Raw genomic sequence first — 18593 nt, 5'->3', positions numbered from 1 at the left:
TAAGCAAATAGATGACAAAGAGAGGTTCTGAATTTTGAAAGGGAAAACAGGGGAATTTCAACACAATTTTATTGCATGAAATTTCTTTCACCAAAGGCAACATGTGTAATTCTTGGACAACACATAATTTTGGAGAATTTGTATGGATGATCCAAATATTAGGCAAAAAAATGTCAAATGACCTAGTTTTTAAAAAAGGATCTCGAATGGCCATTTGTTGATATCAAATTTGGGTGAAATTACCAAAATATAGTTGTGCGCACACGAAAAAACATCTCGCTCTTGATCACTCTCGATGCCGCTAAAATCATCTGTCTAATCAACACATGGCTGCCATGTTACTTTTTTGTTAGTCAACTAATGGTTTATTTGAGCTCAAGTACTATTTAGAACTATTTTCTAAACCAGGACTAAAGTGTAGTTTTTAAAATTTCAGGGGCCAAATAGGTATGGACTTCAAATCTCAAAAACCAAAAATGTATTTTACCCAATTTGTGTTTACCCTGCTGAATACATAATAGATCAACAGGAAAAAAAAAAAGTGGGCCCCATTTAATTACTTTTGATGTTGTTTACTTGTGTTGTGCATTTGTATTGACACATAGACCCCACATCCAAATTTGTAATAAAATAATGCAATCTGTTTGATGAATAAACAGTACTCAATTCGATTGCATCCGTCGTATCGTTATGACCATGACTACCATATTATTACTATTATTGTTGTAAAATTATCAATTTTGATATCTTTACTGTTATCATTATCGTTACTGCTTGAACATCAGAGGTAGAGGTAGAGGTAACAGTAATGGTAAATTTGACAAAATTCATAATTTTGAGTAAATATGATAAAAATCAATCCAATTACATTTGCGATTCAAACTCAATACAATTGATTCATCGATGAAATTTAATTATGATTATACAAATTTTCATTATGATTTGGTGAGTGTGCTCTAATTGTGATCAAAGTAAGAGTACCATTTGGACACGTGGTGTTGTGAAATTACCTTTTGATCAGAGGTCGGCAAGTTCTACACGGGAGGGCAAAAGAGTAAAAAGGTTACGCTAAAAAATGTAAGCATGGTACTGAAAGCACAAGATTCCATCCCAGCTTCATCTGACACTATAAAAACCTGTTTTCGCTTTACATTCTCGATCTTTTCAGAAACTCAGAATTCTACAAGAATCATCCCCTCTGTTTTTTCTCTCTAGCCCTAAAATCATCAGGTATCAATTTTTCTCTTTTAATTTTATTTTTTTTTCATTTCAAATTGTTGTTTTCGATTCTTGATAGAATACAGAAGAAAAAAAGAAGAAAAAGAGAGAAAGATCTCGTCATCTCGCGTGTTGATTTTCTTTTTCATTTCAATTTTGTGTTAATTTTGATAGCCATGGTGATGATTGATGACTATGATTATGGCTCCATAGGTTATTCTCTTCCATCCCTTTTTAATCTATACATTGCTTTCTCTATTGTGTGATGCAATTTTTGTTAACATCTATTCTTACCCTTTTCAAGATTTTGTATTTACTGTTCACGACAAAGGAGACGATGAGCAGCAGAAACAGTCGCACCATCTATGTTGGCAATCTTCCTGGAGATATTCGTTTGAGAGAAGTAGAAGATCTGTTTTACAAGGTTTGATTTCCTCAAATTATTATTATTTGTTATATGTACTCTGAGATTTTACCGACTAATTCTAGTTTAATTGCAGTATGGACCCATTGTGGACATTGACTTGAAGATTCCACCACGGCCACCGGGCTATGCTTTTGTTGAGGTAAGATTTAAACTTGGCGCATTTGGAACTCTGGCTCTATGACCTTTAAATTGTGTTTTAGAGTTTTGGGTATTCAAAGAATCCAAGTAGTTGCACTTAGCTGTTGGTGGTCCTTATGGCAAACTCTTATTGTTTTTGTACTTTTCAGTTTGAAGATGTTCGTGATGCTGAAGATGCAATTTACGGCCGAGACGGGTATAAGTTTGACGGATGTCGATTGCGGGTACTAGTTGCTATATGTGCTTCCTTATATTATTCTCCTATGATGTCTTATCTGCATGCCTAAATATAATTTTGAATTCAGGTGGAATTTGCACATGGTGGAAGGGGACATTCCTCTTCCGTGGATCGTTATAGTCGTAGTGGGAGTAGTCGTGGTGGTGTTTCTCGACGGACCGACTATCGTGGTATGTAATTTATATACTTCTAGTGTGAAAGTCCGATTATACTATAGTGATGATATTTTGTTTGTGCAGTTTTGGTTACTGGATTACCTTCTTCTGCTTCATGGCAAGACCTGAAGGTAAGCACAATTTTTCTGTTTCTGGAAATGGCACGCTACTGTAGTAAGTTGTCTATGTCTGTGCTCGATGATAGCATCCCTGCCAATTAGAAATAACAAATAAGTATATGACACCACCCCTGCTATTAATTGATCGTTTTCTATGTGAATTTATTCAGGATCACATGCGTCGTGCTGGTGATGTCTGCTTCTCTGAAGTTTTCCGTGATCGTGGTGGTATGTCATATTAACTTATTTTTCGTTATATTTGCTCTTATATATGTCTCTATGCAAGTGTCTTTTAAACTCGTGGGATCATTGTTTTTTCTTTCAAAATGTAAGTGCATGTTTGAACTTTCGTTAGCTTCATGTGGGAGCATGCAGATTGATATTAGTATTGCAATATCAACCTCCTTATCATTCTCTCTCCCTCTTTTCTTTTTCTATCTAAGTGAAAAAAGAAGAAGATATTTTTGTTTTTAAAATACCTTCCTTTCTTAAGATGAGGTCAGCCCAGGGTCTTCTGACCAGTTCTATCTCATAAAGAATGTATATTAATGAATACAGGAGGCTGGTGAAAAGGTTCTTTAAGACATGCGAGGGACGAGGACGATAGGTCTGAAATCCTCAACTCTCTAAGTACCTGGGATAAGATGAGTAGATAATTCATGTTTGGATCAATAATTTCTCTCATAAAACTCGCTAATTACATAACTCAAATTGCCCTGTGAAGTCCAAATTAGCCATTGCACCAAGTTGTTTATGTCCTGTCATGATTTTTTATTTTTATTTTCATTTTTTAGTTTTACCTCTTGCTATTGGGATGGTAGATTGAGTTGGAGGTTCCATTCCACTTATGAGCTTAGATATGTGGATGATATTGTATACATCGAGTGTTTTCAGTCTCACTCATGTTTCAATTTTGCGTAGATTTTTAAAAACAAAAATTTATAAATCATGTTTAATGGAGCCAATAACCATTTTTTAAAGTAATTTTTTATGGAAATCTGTGCAGGGATGGCAGGAATAGTTGATTATACAAACTATGATGACATGAAATATGCTGTAAGTTGCTTTTTGGATGGCTCGACTTTTAATGTCTTTTCTGGAAGATTTGGTTCATGTTTAATGTTGACAGTCTCTGTTTTGGATTTTGCGTTCCTGTGTTAATGTACTTTAATCGTCTGTAATTTTTAATCTGGCTCATTTATGTAGATAAGAAAACTTGATGATTCTTAGTTCTTTGTTTTGGATTTTGTGTTCCTGTGGTAATGTATTTTAATTATGTCTGTAATTTGTAATCTGGCTGCAGATAAGAAAACTTGATGATTCTGAATTTCGAAATGCCTTTTCTCGAGCATATGTACGGGTATGTGGACTTGAATTTTATATATTGTGTTAAATTCTATTTTTTTAATAAAGTATTTTTTAATTTTTTTTACTTATTATTAAAAATTTGTGTAACTATTCACTCAGGTGAAGGAATATGACTCTAGACGCAGCTACTCCAGGAGCCCATCTCGAGATTCTAGACGGAGTGAGTATTCTAGAAGTCCTAGTCGTAGTCCTTATAGGGAAAGAGGCTGGAACCGAAGCAGAGGCAGAATTCGAAGTCGAAGTCTTATTCGTAGCCGTAGCCATAGCCGTAGCCATAGTGGCAGGAGCACTAGGTCTGTTTTATTATTCTTGCAAAATAAAAAGTCAGATGTCGGATCATGAAATTAAAATGATGTAATATTTTGTTTTGCAGCCTATCTCCAAGGCACAAGCACTCTCGTCGGTCACGATCAATTTCTGAACAATCCCTATCAAGGTTTGCATCATCCCGCTCCCTCCCCCCGCTCCTGAATTTTTTCCTATTGTTTTGGTGCTATTCTTTATAAATGATGTCAAGTCTAGGTTTGTGTGTTGTTCCCATCGATCAAGTTTTGGGAGAACTTGGTTTCCACATCTCCTTAATATGAATTTATTGTGTTGAAAGCTTACTAATCTGTTACATTGTGTACACTGCCTGCCTATTGCATTGGACACGTTGCTTTTGTGGTCATCACATTTCCTTTTCTTTTGCATATTTGATCAATTCTCCGTGTTATGAAAAAAAAGATACGAGGGGCTTTTTAGTATCTTTTTATTTCTTTTTTCTTCTTGAGACTATCTACACAGTTTCTGTTTTCTTGTTTTTCATCTTTTGAAATGTTTTGACGGTATATAGATTTTGGAAAAAGAAGAAATGTTATGAAGTCATCAACCATTGGTCTATACTTGTGTGCGTACATGACCCCTTTTTTTTTTTTGAAAAACGTTTAAAGAATAACAAATAAGAATATGTTGCTGTATGCTGTTCTCTCTTTTTGAGTCAATAAGTGAGAAGGAATAAGAAACTTAAAAAACAAAAAACAAAAAGAACTAAAAGAACAAAGGCGACCAATTCAGCTCTAAGCCTCTAAATCATTCTAGTCATACGTGGTTCAGGAAAATCTTCTGGTAGACATTGTCTTTTATACATAGATTGTTGAATTTCGTTGTGGTTTTCAAGCATTCAAAAATAATTCAAAAAGGACTAAGGATTAACATTCTTGGAAACCCCTGGGCCCTACTTCGTCCATCATGCACCTGTGTAATTGTCATGATTTGCTTTGCAGATGTTTTTTTAATGCTGTGGCTCCAATAAACAAACACTGTTCAACTTTGCTCCATAAGTGGTGGAAGAAAGCATAAAAAGACCCCTTTTTTAAACAAATATTTCTTTAGTTTCCTTTGAGCATGCACGGGCCTTGGGTTAACAAAATAGAGGTTTGTCGGTTTGGGCAGTCATCATTGTTTGTTTATGTTTTGCTAGATATGGGCTTTTGCGGAGTAGTTGGGACTTCGTGTTAGGGACTTGAGGGATGTGGTGCTCAATGTGCTTCTTTCAACTCTTTGGTTGTTGAGGTAATGCAGTTTTGTTGATGAGCACCCCGACAACCTCGATGCTGATATTCTTTCCCTTTTTTCGTGATTTCCCAATTGTTGCTAACACTTGTGGAAAAGCCTGTTGAGTAGAAGTTCTCTCGTGTGGTCGGTTGAGAATTACTTTTCTCTGTAACTTTGACGTACATCAATTCTACATTAGTTTGGTTTATAGTGTGAATGTTCTTCATCTACCCTCTCCCCCTGTTTTGCTCCGGACTGTTCATCTACTTGAATTCTATACTGTTCAACTGCAGTATGACTTAAGAGACAAGAGTCGGTCTTCTATACAACTTTATTGTTGAATGTGGACTCTATCATTTATAGACCCAGACTTTGCTACGAATACTTGAAAGTCTTTTGTTTCTTGTTCCCAGGTCTAGGTCAAGGTCATGGTCGAGATCAAGATCACGATCACCCGTTTCATCTGTGAGTGGGAAATTGAATATATAATATAGCCCTTCCCTTTCTCTGGATTGCTTTAGGAACCCTCCTGTTTCTCATTGTTTTGTTGATTGCAGCGTCATCGTGAAAGTAAACCTCGGAGTCGGAGCAGATCTCGGTCCAAGTCCAGAAGCATGTCCAGATCCCTTTCACCGAATGTAATATCCTGATACAGACCTTGCATATTTCTTAGAATTCAGAGGAAGTGTGGTCGAAGTTATTTTCTATTAAGGGAGTAATAACGAATACAAATGTTGTTGACATAAGCAGGTGAGATCTGATCGAAGCCGAAGCCGATCTGTTGATTCCAGGGACAAATATTCAGAATAGGACAGTGTTGTCGAATGTTGATGGCTCTCAGATGGAACAGTAAAAGCGTAGGAAAAAAAGTAGGCTATGGTATAATTTGGAGGGCTGGCTTTTACTGTATAATGTGTTACGGGTGACTTGTATTAACCCAACCCATGTTTCACTGTATTGTATGTTGACACATAACTTCGGTTGTTTCACTCGAACTTTTTCTGTTCTCTTTTGAATGAATTTGATAATTAATTGTCATAACTTGTCTGATAACTAGTTCATGGATTTCTAGTAATTATCAAAAGTCTATATTATAATTAAGTCTTTGTTCAAAGTTTGATGTGTTTATTCAGTTTGACTCATTTGTGTATGTTCTACAAAAGGTCGAGGTTATGAAATGTGTACTAGGGAATGAAATTTATATTTCGGTTGTAAAATATTAATTGTAATTGGAACATATCTTTTTCATGGAATAGAAACCAAATACTGTTTAATTACCAAATAGTCGATACAAACAAGATGATTATGTCTAAAAAATAAACGTGGGGAAAAAATTCGAACTGTTAATAGTTATGCGCATATTCTATTCACGAAGCATATTGGCAAAACCACTGGCTATTCTCATATTGGCAAAACAGATCGCTTTATCAAAGTCGCTCCTTTCTAAGATCTTAATAATTAACTTACAAATGACACTCATATTGCATATTTTGGTTTACTGCTTTGAAATTTTAGAGTTATTTTTTAACGAGATATCAAGGGTTTCTTTGAACTTTTTCCATTTTTTTCTCTCTCGTTAAACTACGGTATTTTACAACTTTCGAGAGTTTAGATACTTTTGAAACAAAATTTTAACAATTTCTTCCAAAACTATTAAGAGTGTTTTTTTAACTTTTGAAAGTTGGATTTTTTTAACACAAAGTACAATGTCTAAATGCATTTTTTTTTTAAATTTATAATTTAATCCATTTGAAAATACATTTTCACAATAAATAGACCAAATATTGTTATTACAAATCTTTGAAATTTCAGCACCAGGATCCATCCAAAAAGAGCTCATTTCTGCTTTAAACAGGTTGAGAACCCAGAAATAACAGAACTTCAAATTGCAAATGCATAATAGTGAGTGTTCATAATACATATCTGAAGAATCCAAAACCAAAAGCTGGCCTTGCTCATAACATTACTGAAACCACCACATTTCATTGTTTACAAATAAACACTGTATTTTCAACTATCACTGCAAGAATACATTTACCAAATTTAATAATCTGATCCTCTGGAGGCTCCCAAATAAGTCCGACATCAAGTGAATTGGATGGAACAAGGATGTGACCTACAAATCTCAGCTTTCCCATCCAATCCATAATGTTATTCTATAATCTCCAGGGCAGACAAACTCAAGAAAGTCCATCATCACACTAACCAGGCAGCCTGAAACGAGCGTTTTTTTTATCGGCTGCTCACAGCATTTAGAGTCTATCGACATATCAAAGACTCAGCCATTACATATCATCTCAATCATTACATAAATTTCAGTTTCGAGTCATCATAGTGATAGTTTTTTCTTCACCGGAAAACGATAAGTAAATGATGGATGTGGTCTATGACCAGTTTTGCGACGATGTTCTCTCGGAACCGTGCCTTTGACGAAAGCTGCTGGATCTGATGCTTGGATCAGAAACACTGGCACCCTGATGAATCTCTCCCCAGCCTGGATCTCTCTCAATCTGGCTCAACCCAAAAGAAGGCAAGTGATCTCTTTCCCACGCATGAAAACGATTTGGCACGGCATTTTCCGGTTGGAAACTACGACCCGCTGATGCTGATGAGTAGAAATAGAAGCCACTGGGCTGCTCAGATGATGAGGCCATGGGTGCTTGAGAAAGCCCTCTGTGACTACTGGATCTTCTGCCACCAGAAATTGCAGGTGTGCGAATAGTTCCAGTAGTGCTAGGTTGTTGTTGATAATATGCTTGAAGAGCTTGAACTCGATCACGAGCACGTGCATTGCTGCCAGGATAGGGAGGAATCATTGAGGAAGCAACTGAGCTCCCAACCCTTGCACCGGAACTGCATGAGTCAAAAGGAGATCGTGTTCACAAGCCACCATTATTTCAAAGTTAAAGAGGATTCGCTTCAAATAAATGGTCTCTCTATTTGAGAGAAGAGCCAAGAAACCATCACTGAAGGTTTTGAGCTAATTAAAAGGTTGTACTTAGTAATATAGAAAACTAAGTCCTACTCGTACTACAAGCAAACAATAAAGTGGTACACACATAGGCAAGGACCTTTTCTTCTGAAGGTAGGGAAAGTGACTCCACAACAAGGCAGGCAACGCTGCATAGTGTTTCTTAATGCTTGACTAAGAATTTTAACAGGTAACATACAATTATGTCAAGACATACCTATGACCAACAAGGAAGGGATGCAATACACTCCCAGTTCTTGGTAGCTCAGAACCGACCCTAGTAGCAGATCTTTGGGCAACGGATGCAACTGACGGCTGATCAGCACCAGGAACACGATTGTTTGTTGTGGAAAAGGGCGGTGAATGATGCTCCCAATTTTGATAATGAAGATCCACTGCAGGAAAAGCATAAGAAGATGGTATTTCACTGGGAACAGATGGGCCATTCCAATGACCGCTGAAATTAGAAGCTTCAGAAGCACTGGAACTTGATGATGAGGGATGAATAGGTCCGAAGTAAGCAATATACGGGCAAGGATGAGTTGCAGATGATACTGCCGTATGCTCTGCGAAAATAGCATGTTGTCCCAAAAGGTCATGATCTGCATCACAACATTATTAACCCAGTCAAATTGGTTGCTTCCCCAAACTGAAGCTTAAAAATGGATCAACAATTGCTGGGGAAGGGAAGTCTTACAAGCAGTTGAGGAAAAGTCACCATCCCTGAAAAAGTTGAAAATGAAAAAGATTCAAGTCATTGAGAAGGCAAATTCTGTACTTCACAACAGTGAAAAAAAGGCAAGAGACTTCCATCATTCAAAAGGTTAACTCAAGAGAATAATTTTCTAACTTCAACAACAAAAAGTTGTGAGTTTCTGCTAGAGGCAGCACATAACAGCCTACAATGGAACTTTAGACATATATACACATGTGAATCTCCTGGTTGTCATTTTCTAAAGTTGGCAAGGAAGAGACCACCAGAGGAAGGGAAAGGCTCAAACAAAGACCAGCCAACATGTTATATGGGTACTGACCAATGCCGAGCTACTAAAGGAGTGGTCCCGATAAGTGATTCCCTCACCTACCGGTAATGAACTTTCAGGTTCAATAATTTCTTAAGTTAAGAAACCACTTATTCTACAACAATCTAGGCAACAGCTTCATGAGTCAGTTGGGAAATAGTTGGATGTTTGAGACGTTCATTCTCTCTTTTTAGTTGGTATTTGCAAGCGCCACCTTCTCTTTGCCTCTATGTTGTAAGAACAGCTGAAGCTGAGCAGAAGTTGCAGGATGAGTATCGTCCTAGCGTACTAATAAGGATAGAAGAGACTAAGTTCTTGAAAACTTGAAGGCCTTCCTGGCAAATTCTGTCTCTGAAGACTTTATGTGGCGCTGGTGAACTTCCTAAAGAGCTGTCCTTGAAGCTTCTACTGGAAGAAAGACATCCGAATAAGGAAAAGGTACTTCCAAGTTCTATCATGATGGACTATTCTTAAAGGTGGCGGTCTTGACGGTAATGCTAAAGTCCTAGATTTCCAAATTGTGTTCCCTTCAACTGGACTGGTGCATAATCAGTAATAAATTACTAAATTGTAAGAATGGGGATCATTTGTTTATTAAAGCTGCCCTTGCTCACTCGTCACTCCATGTTCAGTGGAAACTGCCTCAAAGCTTCAAATGAATCTGTTTATCCCCAGCTCAGTACAACATATTTCACTCCTTGTTACTCGTTAAAAGGGTAAGCCAATGACTTAAAATATAATGCCATTAAAGCCACTTTTTAAAACATTTTTCTTGAGCAGAATAGAACTTTTCAAGAGATTTTGGGATTGGAAGGCGTACGGGATGGTATTGTTTGGGGTGCTTCCTCGTGAAGCCCTCCCTCCTCCATCTAGAGAATTTAGTGATATTTCTTGCTCTACTATTGCTTCCAATTGGCCTTTTCCCCATAATTCCTTGGAAGTAACCGTTCGCATCAATGAAATTATAATATTTTTTATCCAAAGAAAAAGAGAAAGAGAGAGAAAAAAAGAACAGAACAGAACAAAAACTGTACTGCAGAATAGTAGTTCTGGACACAATTTATTGGAGAGCTATAAATGGGACGTCACCTACATCAAAGAAAAAAAAGCACAAATCTGATGACCAAGCACATACATTCTATTTACTAAAATCATATAACTATTCAAGCCCTCATATTGCTGAATGAGGGCAGTTTCTTTCCTCGCACCTCTTATCAGAAAGGATACCTTTTAAGGTTCCAAAACTCAAACGGGTGTCTCAGAATTTAGGAGGAGGAAGCAACATGTTTTCTCTCCCTCACACCTTAAACTGCAAAAAAGATGTCTTCAGACTCCAAACCCAAGCGATAGAGTTCTGATAGGAATCATATGACCTACTAATAAGTATTGAAGCACAATACATAACAAATTTAGAGAACAGGGATAGAACCAAGAAAGAAAACATCAACATAAAAACTGGAGCATCAATCATCCTAGATCTAAAATTAGCAAATCAAACTTACTCAAACGAAGAAGGAAGTCGAGCTAAGCTGCCAAAAGGACACCATTGAACTCCAAAGGCCTGCAGCAAACAAAATTGCAACTAAACTTTGGTGTAAAAAGCTTAATACTATGAGTAAACAAGCAGGTCATCAACCCATTTAGAATGTGAACCCATACAAGATAAATATAAATTTTTGGGCATGGGCACATAGGGGTACTCCCACAAATATATAAACATAATTTATTACAAAACCCAAGTGTTTAAAGGTGAGTTATTGCACACCGAAGTCAACATGTGTTTTATGAACATCAGCCTTGAGCACATTTCAATCAATTAAAAAAAGGGAACTATGTGAGGGTGATCAAAAAAGAAAAAAAAAAGAACAACCGATTATTGCTCACTGAGTAGACTTCATTTTGAAGAATAAAACTCGCAAACCAAAAAAGAAAAGAAAAACAATAAGTGATAAAAAAAGAGGCCGCAATTTTTGGTGATAAAAAAAAAAGAACCCAAATATGGTCTCAAAAGAAGCATTGAAGTGGGATGACACCCAAACATTCACTACCCGAGATCCCTTAATGCCCAAAAAACTCCTATTTCTTCCTAACCAAGTGCTCCACAAAATTATATATAGAAAAGATCTTGCATGTACAACCAAAACAAGGGTGTAGGAGAATTTCCTTGATCATCTTGTGACTCCCAAGAGTTCTTTTATTTTTTTAGTACAACTATGTCGGTGTGACCTTTGACACCTCGGGTCAATAATGCATGTCTTATGCCAATTGAGCTATCCTCTGGTTGGTGTGACACCAAAGAGTTGAAAACCAACGAAATCTCAAAAGTCAATTGATATCTGAGTACCACCATAACAAATGGTTTTCAAGTGCTTTTTTGTCAAAAAAGTAAAAATAAAAACACCATTTAGGACCAAATATGACACAACTAAAGATTTAAAAACGAAATCAATAGAATTAATCCTCCCAAAGGGAATAAGCAAAGAACCATTCTTTCTCCATAGTTTCCACTTTCAATTTTGGTTCAGTTCCTAACTTCCTTGACAATGTTAAAATTTTTTGCGGTAGTTGTATTGCACTAGTCTTCATAATTATAAACACTTCTTTTGATTCCCCAGATGATCTAATTTACAAAGTCTAACTAATCCCTTCTCAAAATTGGCATAGTGGTTAACACTTGAACCTAAGAAACGTTTGGATACGTGTCAGAGATGAAGAACTCATCTAGCTTGCCTGAGGTGGAATGTGCTTTAATGAAAAAAAAAAAATCCATTAATTGAAAAAAATAATAAAATAAAGTTGAAAGTTATAAATGTTCTATTGATTAGAGTAAAGACATGTGTTACAATAAAAATGGGCCAAGACTCCACACCAAAATAGATTCTCTCTTTTCACATGCTTGGTGTAATTCAATGCTACACATATTTGGTGTTGCAAGGGCATAAATGCACTTGTGAAGTTGTTAAAGCACAATGAAAGAAAAAATAAAAATTTTATTTGTTAATTGAAAAACTAGCATCACTGATTCTAGATTCATAAAATAATTCAGAAGAAAAATCTTTTGATTTTGTCTTATAAAAGGGAAAAAAAACTGGTTCACATTGTAAAAACCAATGTAATCAGGAAACTTAAAACAAAATCCTTCTTGCATATTGCAAGCAACCTAACATCAATTATCAATTTGTTGAAGAAACTGGAATGACTTCAATTAATTTCAACTATCTCAACAATCTCCCTATGAGACACTACATTTCGAGTATGCAATGCATCTAAAATTGTTGAAGAACATTTTTCAAACTGAAAGGAAACATTTTCACAATTATCACTTCCAGGTTAGTTTAACTTATTTTTCTTTACTTGATGCCCCAGTGATAGAGAATTACCATCAACACACATAACGATGCACGTACCAACTGCCGAAAGATGATTACTTACCATTTCCGAGTAGCTTAGATCATAAAGATCTTCTTCATGTGTCCAATCATCCATACTAAATTCTGGAAATGACCTACATCCATTAGCATAAAGCCATTGACCTTTTTCAATCTTCCGGCAATTGGGGCATTGCATTGCCCCCTTAATGTTGAATGCTGAACCAATGCAATCTAAGAAAACAATAGAAACAAAATCAACCGACCAAAAACAAAAAAAAGGATTGTAGCTAAACCATCTTCTTTTCAGACAGGCCAATTGAAATAAGAAAGCACCAACTTCGAAAAAAATGAACAACAGATCTAAAATCACAAGGACCCAAAATCTAACATGAAATCCCACCAAAACTGAAGAACACAAAACACCAATCTAATCAAATCAGATGGGATAGAAAAAAGAGGGAATTCCTTTAAAAGCTGGGATTAGAAGTTAGGAACTAACCAAGATGAAATTGATGACCACATTGAAGCTTAGCCCAAGATCTATCCCCAGAATCAGCAACAACATCAAGACAGATCGAGCAGGAAACAGAACCAAAAGACTTTCCACCACCGGTGCCACAGCCTCCGTCGCCATAGTCGCCATCTTCAGCCACCGCATCTTCGTCGTTGCCCAACCCCATGTAATAAGAATCACAAATCTAAAAACCCTAATCCAGAAATCAAAGAACAAAAGGAAAAAAACCAAAGAATGGTTCCCAAAAACACCAAATTAAGTTGCAGTCAAGGAAGGGAAATTGATGAAGGAAACAAAGTGGAAAAAGGGTGAAAAGAAAAGGGTGTTCCTTAAATCAAAAGCAAGAGAAACAAGGGGGTGAACAACCAGGAGAGAATTTCTGAAGAACAAAGATGTAAGAGAGAGGAAGATGGTTTTTTTCTTTTTTTTTTTTTTTTCTTTTTCTTTTTTTCCCCTTCAGACAAAGATACATAAAAAAAGGAAGAAGGATTTGGGGATGGGGAAGAGAAAAAACGAAACCCACTGTATATTTTATCTGAAATGTGGACCGTCGGATTGCTTATTGGTAAGGAGAATAATATCGCTAATCAAGCGCTGTCTAAAATTTTCGATGGACTGTGATACGAGAAAGAGAGTGGTTTCTTTTAAGGCCGTTTCTTTTTTCATTTCTCTTTTTTTTTTTTTTTTGGGAATTTTGTTAAATTTTAATTAGTTGAATTTATTCATTGTAATTGTGTGGGATAGAATTGGGTCGACTTCAACTTTCAATTTTCGACCTCATGATTTTGACCTTTAGAAACTTTTGAGAATATAAAACTTATTTTAATATATTTAAATTCGAGTAGAAATATCAATTCAAACATCATTTGAGTGTCAAGAAAATTCGTTGATGATAATTTTAGATAGGTGGAAAATCAATGACATCTTAGCCTTTTATCAAGAAAATGTTCCCTTATTTACTACTAGGCTAATCCATGATAGTTTTCAAAATGGAACTTATAATTGTACTAAGTTTCATAAATGAATCAATGTAGACTCTTATTTAAATTTTTCTTTAATAATCGTCTTCTTTTATTCTAATAGTCAATTTTGTAAAATCAAAAGTCTACACATATTTGAAAATTAATGTAGGCAGGCCCGACCTTTAGAATGTGTGGGTTGTGACTTATTATGGCCCTAAATTGAAAAGGTTACTTAAAAAAAAAGCTTCTACAATTGTTGGACTGCACGGGTAACAAACAAAATTTTCTCTTTTCATCAATTCTTACCTCTTTAGTTCTCTCTCCTCTCCAACCATGAAAAATTCTTCCAATTCCTCCCTTTGTCAATTCTCATTACTAAATTAAACACCAAACCTTTTAATTTTCTCGTTTATCTTAGAAACTAAATTATAAATCAATTATACCTAAAAAAACTTACTATGTTCAGGCCAGACCTTTAGTAAGTGTGGGTTGTGACCCATAGGACCCAAAACTTAAGAGCTCCAAATTGAAAAAGTTGGTTAATTAAACAAATAAAAAAACTTCTCTAGTTTGTTCACTTGCCTTGGAAACAAATAAACTTTTTTTCACATTTCTCACTTCATTTCTTGCCTCTCTTCAACTCAGAAAAACTCTTTCAATTCCTCTTTTGTCGATTCCAATAGTTAAATTAAACATCAAATCTTTTAATTTTCTTAACAAGGTTCCTATCCACCTACTTCTATTTATTATATTGAAGTTTGAATTTGGAGATTGTGGGAATTTGAAGATTTTTTTTATCCAATTCGGTGGTCTTGAAAGTAAATGCTTTTCTTATGTTTTTTTTTTTAAAGAAAGATTAAATTTGTTGCTAAATTTAGCATCTTACTTTTTATTTTTTGGTATTAAAATTTATCAATCGCATTTTTGTCAAGGTTAATTTTTTAATTTAGGGGATAAAATGGATCACTAAGGTTCTTCAAGTTTTTGAATCTTTGATTGATTAATAACTAATGTTTCCGACATTATTTTCAAGTTCTTTTTATCCTTTTGTTTTTTATTCTCTCACTTGATTTATTTATTTAAGAATTTGACCATGGATCATATGATTATAAAATATGATTTTGGATGTGAAAAATATAAGAGAAAAAAAGAGACTAGACGAGTTAATTCAATCTCAAAGAGGAGTTATTGATAAGTTTTTGGTGGAGGAATCAAACACTCCTATTGAAAGTAATGTTGTTGTTGATGAAAATATTTTGAGCGAAAATTATGATAATTTGAATGATAATGTTGATAACGGTGTTAATTTGTATGAAAATGTGTCTAACGAAAATGAGAACTCTTCTAGTGATGTGCCCATTCAGAATACTAATCTTATTAATGATAATCATACTAGTTAGACTAAGAACAATGATGCTTTAAATGTTGAAAATGATATCGATGTTGCGAATATGGATGGTATATTTGATCCTAAAACTTGGAATGATCTTATTGCCAAAATGATTGATCTCTTAATAGCTAAAGATCCTAAAAGAGATTTGTATATAGAGAAAGATCCTAAAATAAATTTTTTAAGTATTTTTTCTACATTTGTCTACGAGTATTACAAAATGGGAAAGATGTGATGGAGAGTCGCTTGTTTACTCAAAAAAAGATTTTTTAAGGAACATGAGAATAGCATGATGAATGGAAATAAACACAACTTTATTTGAAACCTCACTGTACAAAAATAAGAACTTACAAAATTGTAGGATTCATATTTTAGAAATCCAATTTGAAAGAATACAACTTGTTTTATTTGAAACCTCATCATCAAAAACCAAAAACAAAAAACTTGTAAAAGCTATTCTTTTGAACATAATGTATGGAAATTCTAAAAAATGAAGAATGTCTAATTGCATAAAATATTATTTATTTTAACACACGATAGAAAGATTTTAAAATAATAAATAACACTTAAAAGAGATTATTTTTAACCCACGATAGAAAGATCTTAATTGATAAATAATACTCAAAAGAAGTTATGTAAATGCAAAGATGCAAGTTATATAAATATTTATGCAAGATGCAATAAACTATTTTTCATATGATCACTCTTGTAAAAATGTGATAAGTGCATTTGTTAGTGCATGTTTGTCCTAACTCGGTCATGAATGAAGCAAGCATATTGAGAAGGGTAATGCAATTATCCATGAATGGCAACATATGCTTAATTTTGACTCCCAATGAGTTTGACTCTAAAGGCATGTACACGATATTTATAAGAATCCTTTACTTAATTCAACCATGATATGATATAAAAAATAAGTTTTTAGTGAAAAAAGTGAGATACGTCATGTCAATTAGTTGAATAGTGAAATACATGATTTGTAAAATCATTTCATCTTCTTCGCATGATATGTAACTATTAATTAGTAATGTGATTAATTTTTTTTTTGTCTACTCTCATCCTTCTCATTAGCAAATATTTAGCATAAACGGAATTATAAAAATATGATCATCACTAGAGGAGACATGTATGTTGTTCCTTTCCTTCAATCTTTTTTCTAAAAATAAATTTTATGAATGCTTCTATTTAAAGAAATCTTGTAAGACCATATTGGACATGGTAGGTTTCTTTGGACCATTTTAAACAATTCAAAAGAATTGATAATCTACTTAAATTGCTTCATAACCTTATGTAATAAATAGAGAATGATGAATACAAGAAAATAAAATTTGGCTTTAAAATCAAACAACAAAAGTCTCTCTTTGAATGAAAAAATAATGGGCTTCTTTGTAGAAACTCTTTTGAACAATAAGGCCTTGTTTGTATAGTATTTGGATTTTGTTTTTTGTTTTCGTAAAGTTTAACAAGTATGTGTTCGGTAGACGATCAGAACTATGTTTCTAAAAGCTGCTTTTAGACTTTGTGAACTAAACCGTGCAAATTTTGAAAACAACATTTTTATATTTTCATTGAATTCATATTTTGAATTTTAAATTTTAAAAGGAAGAATTATATTAAATAAAGATAAAAAAAATTTAGAAAAAAGAATATTTCATCTTATAAACTCAATTCATTTTTTTTAAAATATAATATATATTATGTGATGTATTATAAATTATATAATATTACAAAATAATAATTATATAAATTTTTTTTAACATAAATTATAGGGTTGTTTTCAAGTATAAGAAAATGAATAAAAAAAATTACAAATATTACAAAATTTCACTATCTATTTGGGAAATCCGTGATAGAAGATAGTAGTCTATTATGGTCTATCAGATAGACTGTGATATTTTGCTATTATTTGTAAATATTTTCAACAGTTATGTCATTTAAAATAATTTTCCTAAATTATATTAATAAACGAATCAATAATTTATTGTCAACTAAATATTAGTGGATAACTACAACTAGTTTAAATTAGAATCAAAATTTTGAAATAGCTACAAAACACATATGAAAATATGAAATATAATTTTGTTTTCATTGAATTCCTTGTATTCAAATTTATGTTTTCAAATTCCGTACCAAACATGCCTTGAGAGATTAAGTATGTTTTTCAACACTTAAATAATAGATTAAGATATGATCAAATGAATAGATCAATGAAAGTATCCCATTTTTATGGATGAAAATTTTAAGAACTTGAAATAGCTTTTCAGTAGGTTTGGTATAACAACCCTAGAGAAAAGTGAATAGAGTTTATCTGAACTAATTAAAGTTTTTTTTCTAGTATAGACCCAAATAAATAAATTAATATATATATATATATATATATTTGTTAATAAGTATTTTAAAAAGAATTTAATACAAATTAATTCCCATTGAATTATACCAGAAATCAACCATAACACTTTAAAGAACCCAACTTAACTCTAGTAATAAGATTGGTAATAGATATAGAAATTTTAGAACTATCAATCAAAATAAACAAACGTGAGCAATTAATTTCAAGAACAAATATTACCATTAACTTAAAGCAATAAAATATAATAATAAATTAATTACGAAATTAAATAGGAGAAAGATAGATAAATTAACCTCGAGAATTTTCTAGTGTTTGGACACAACTGGCCTATTTAAATCTCCAAGTATCTCTTGGGTATATAAATAGAAATTCCACCAACTCTTTTCATAGATTTGCTCTTTTTGCAAGTTCAAGAACAAACTCGTCAATTAACAATCAAACCATTACATTTACTCTTTTTGGGATCAGAGCAACCAATGGTATGGAAGAATTAAAGAACACACTTGACAGATTCTTTAAAAGAGTGGATTTACAAGTTTGAAGCACTCAACAAATCAATTGTTGATAATTTAGGGAACGGTTTTTGTTTTATTTTATTTATAAGACGGATGGGACTGTACATGAATTCATACGTTGACATGACTTATGCATTCGCACCCATACATCTGAGGTCATGCGTCGGAATGAGGATGCGTTAGACTAATATGCAATGACCATGCATTCCTATCACAAGTTTTCTTACGCTCGCGCCAAGTATAACGCAAACACAAGTTTCTCGGGTAATCCGAGGTCGAACACAGAGACTTGTCACTCA

At 33.8% G+C, this 18593-nt stretch overlaps 2 protein-coding genes across 4 annotated transcripts; one reads left to right on the top strand and one right to left on the bottom strand.

Annotated features, from left to right (window-relative positions):
- Positions 1-1109: 1109 nt before the first annotated feature.
- LOC120071468 (serine/arginine-rich splicing factor SR30-like) lies at positions 1110-6240 on the top strand. 3 transcript variants are annotated; one of them, XR_005480269.1, is made up of 15 exons: positions 1120-1230; positions 1393-1431; positions 1523-1642; positions 1719-1784; positions 1933-2007; positions 2089-2191; positions 2261-2307; positions 2466-2523; positions 3302-3351; positions 3599-3655; positions 3763-3956; positions 4037-4099; positions 5126-5217; positions 5613-5664; positions 5757-5842. XR_005480269.1 is itself a non-coding variant. In XM_039023777.1 (15 exons), the coding sequence occupies exons 3-15, from the start codon at positions 1556-1558 to the stop codon at positions 6007-6009; spliced, it is 993 nt and encodes a 330-aa protein (XP_038879705.1). In that variant the 5' UTR covers positions 1120-1230; positions 1393-1431; positions 1523-1555; the 3' UTR covers positions 6010-6240. The 3 variants fall into 3 exon arrangements, 2 of the variants coding, with proteins under 2 accessions (XP_038879706.1, XP_038879705.1); XM_039023777.1 differs by lacking the exon at positions 5126-5217 and adding an exon at positions 5950-6240 and having other exon boundaries at positions 5757-5837; XM_039023778.1 differs by lacking the exons at positions 1393-1431; positions 5126-5217 and adding an exon at positions 5950-6240 and having other exon boundaries at positions 1110-1230; positions 5757-5837.
- An 830-nt stretch (positions 6241-7070) lies between these two features.
- Positions 7071-13656, bottom strand: LOC120070986 (E3 ubiquitin-protein ligase RFI2). Its single transcript, XM_039022957.1, has 6 exons — positions 13063-13656; positions 12625-12794; positions 10695-10753; positions 8868-8893; positions 8388-8772; positions 7071-8052 (listed from the first exon to the last, which is right to left on the bottom strand). Exons 1-6 carry the CDS (start codon positions 13241-13243, stop codon positions 7584-7586), a joined length of 1290 nt encoding a protein of 429 aa, XP_038878885.1. The 5' UTR covers positions 13244-13656; the 3' UTR covers positions 7071-7583.
- Between the last annotated feature and the right edge of the window lie 4937 nt (positions 13657-18593).

This window comes from Benincasa hispida, chromosome 2 (genome assembly GCF_009727055.1).
Source record: "Benincasa hispida cultivar B227 chromosome 2, ASM972705v1, whole genome shotgun sequence".
Classification (NCBI taxonomy): domain Eukaryota; kingdom Viridiplantae; phylum Streptophyta; class Magnoliopsida; order Cucurbitales; family Cucurbitaceae; genus Benincasa; species Benincasa hispida.
This window is presented reverse-complemented; position numbering and strand designations above follow the sequence as displayed.

What these genes read in the sequence shown, in the direction of transcription:
- LOC120070986 (XM_039022957.1), bottom strand. Translation starts at nt 13,243, where the DNA reads ATGGGGTTGGGCAACGACGAAGATGCGGTGGCTGAAGATGGCGACTAT. An exon ending in TGGTCATCAATTTCATCTTG is followed by an intron (nt 12,795 to 13,062) that starts GTTAGTTCCTAA and finishes TTGTTTTCTTAG; the next exon opens with ATTGCATTGGTTCAGCATTC. An exon ending in CGACTTCCTTCTTCGTTTGA is followed by an intron (nt 8,894 to 10,694) that starts GTAAGTTTGATT and finishes CAACTTTTTCAG; the next exon opens with GGATGGTGACTTTTCCTCAA.
- LOC120071468 (XM_039023778.1), top strand. Translation starts at nt 1,556, where the DNA reads ATGAGCAGCAGAAACAGTCGCACCATCTATGTTGGCAATCTTCCTGGA. An exon ending in CGGGCTATGCTTTTGTTGAG is followed by an intron (nt 1,785 to 1,932) that starts GTAAGATTTAAA and finishes TGTACTTTTCAG; the next exon opens with TTTGAAGATGTTCGTGATGC. An exon ending in CATAGTGGCAGGAGCACTAG is followed by an intron (nt 3,957 to 4,036) that starts GTCTGTTTTATT and finishes TTTGTTTTGCAG; the next exon opens with CCTATCTCCAAGGCACAAGC.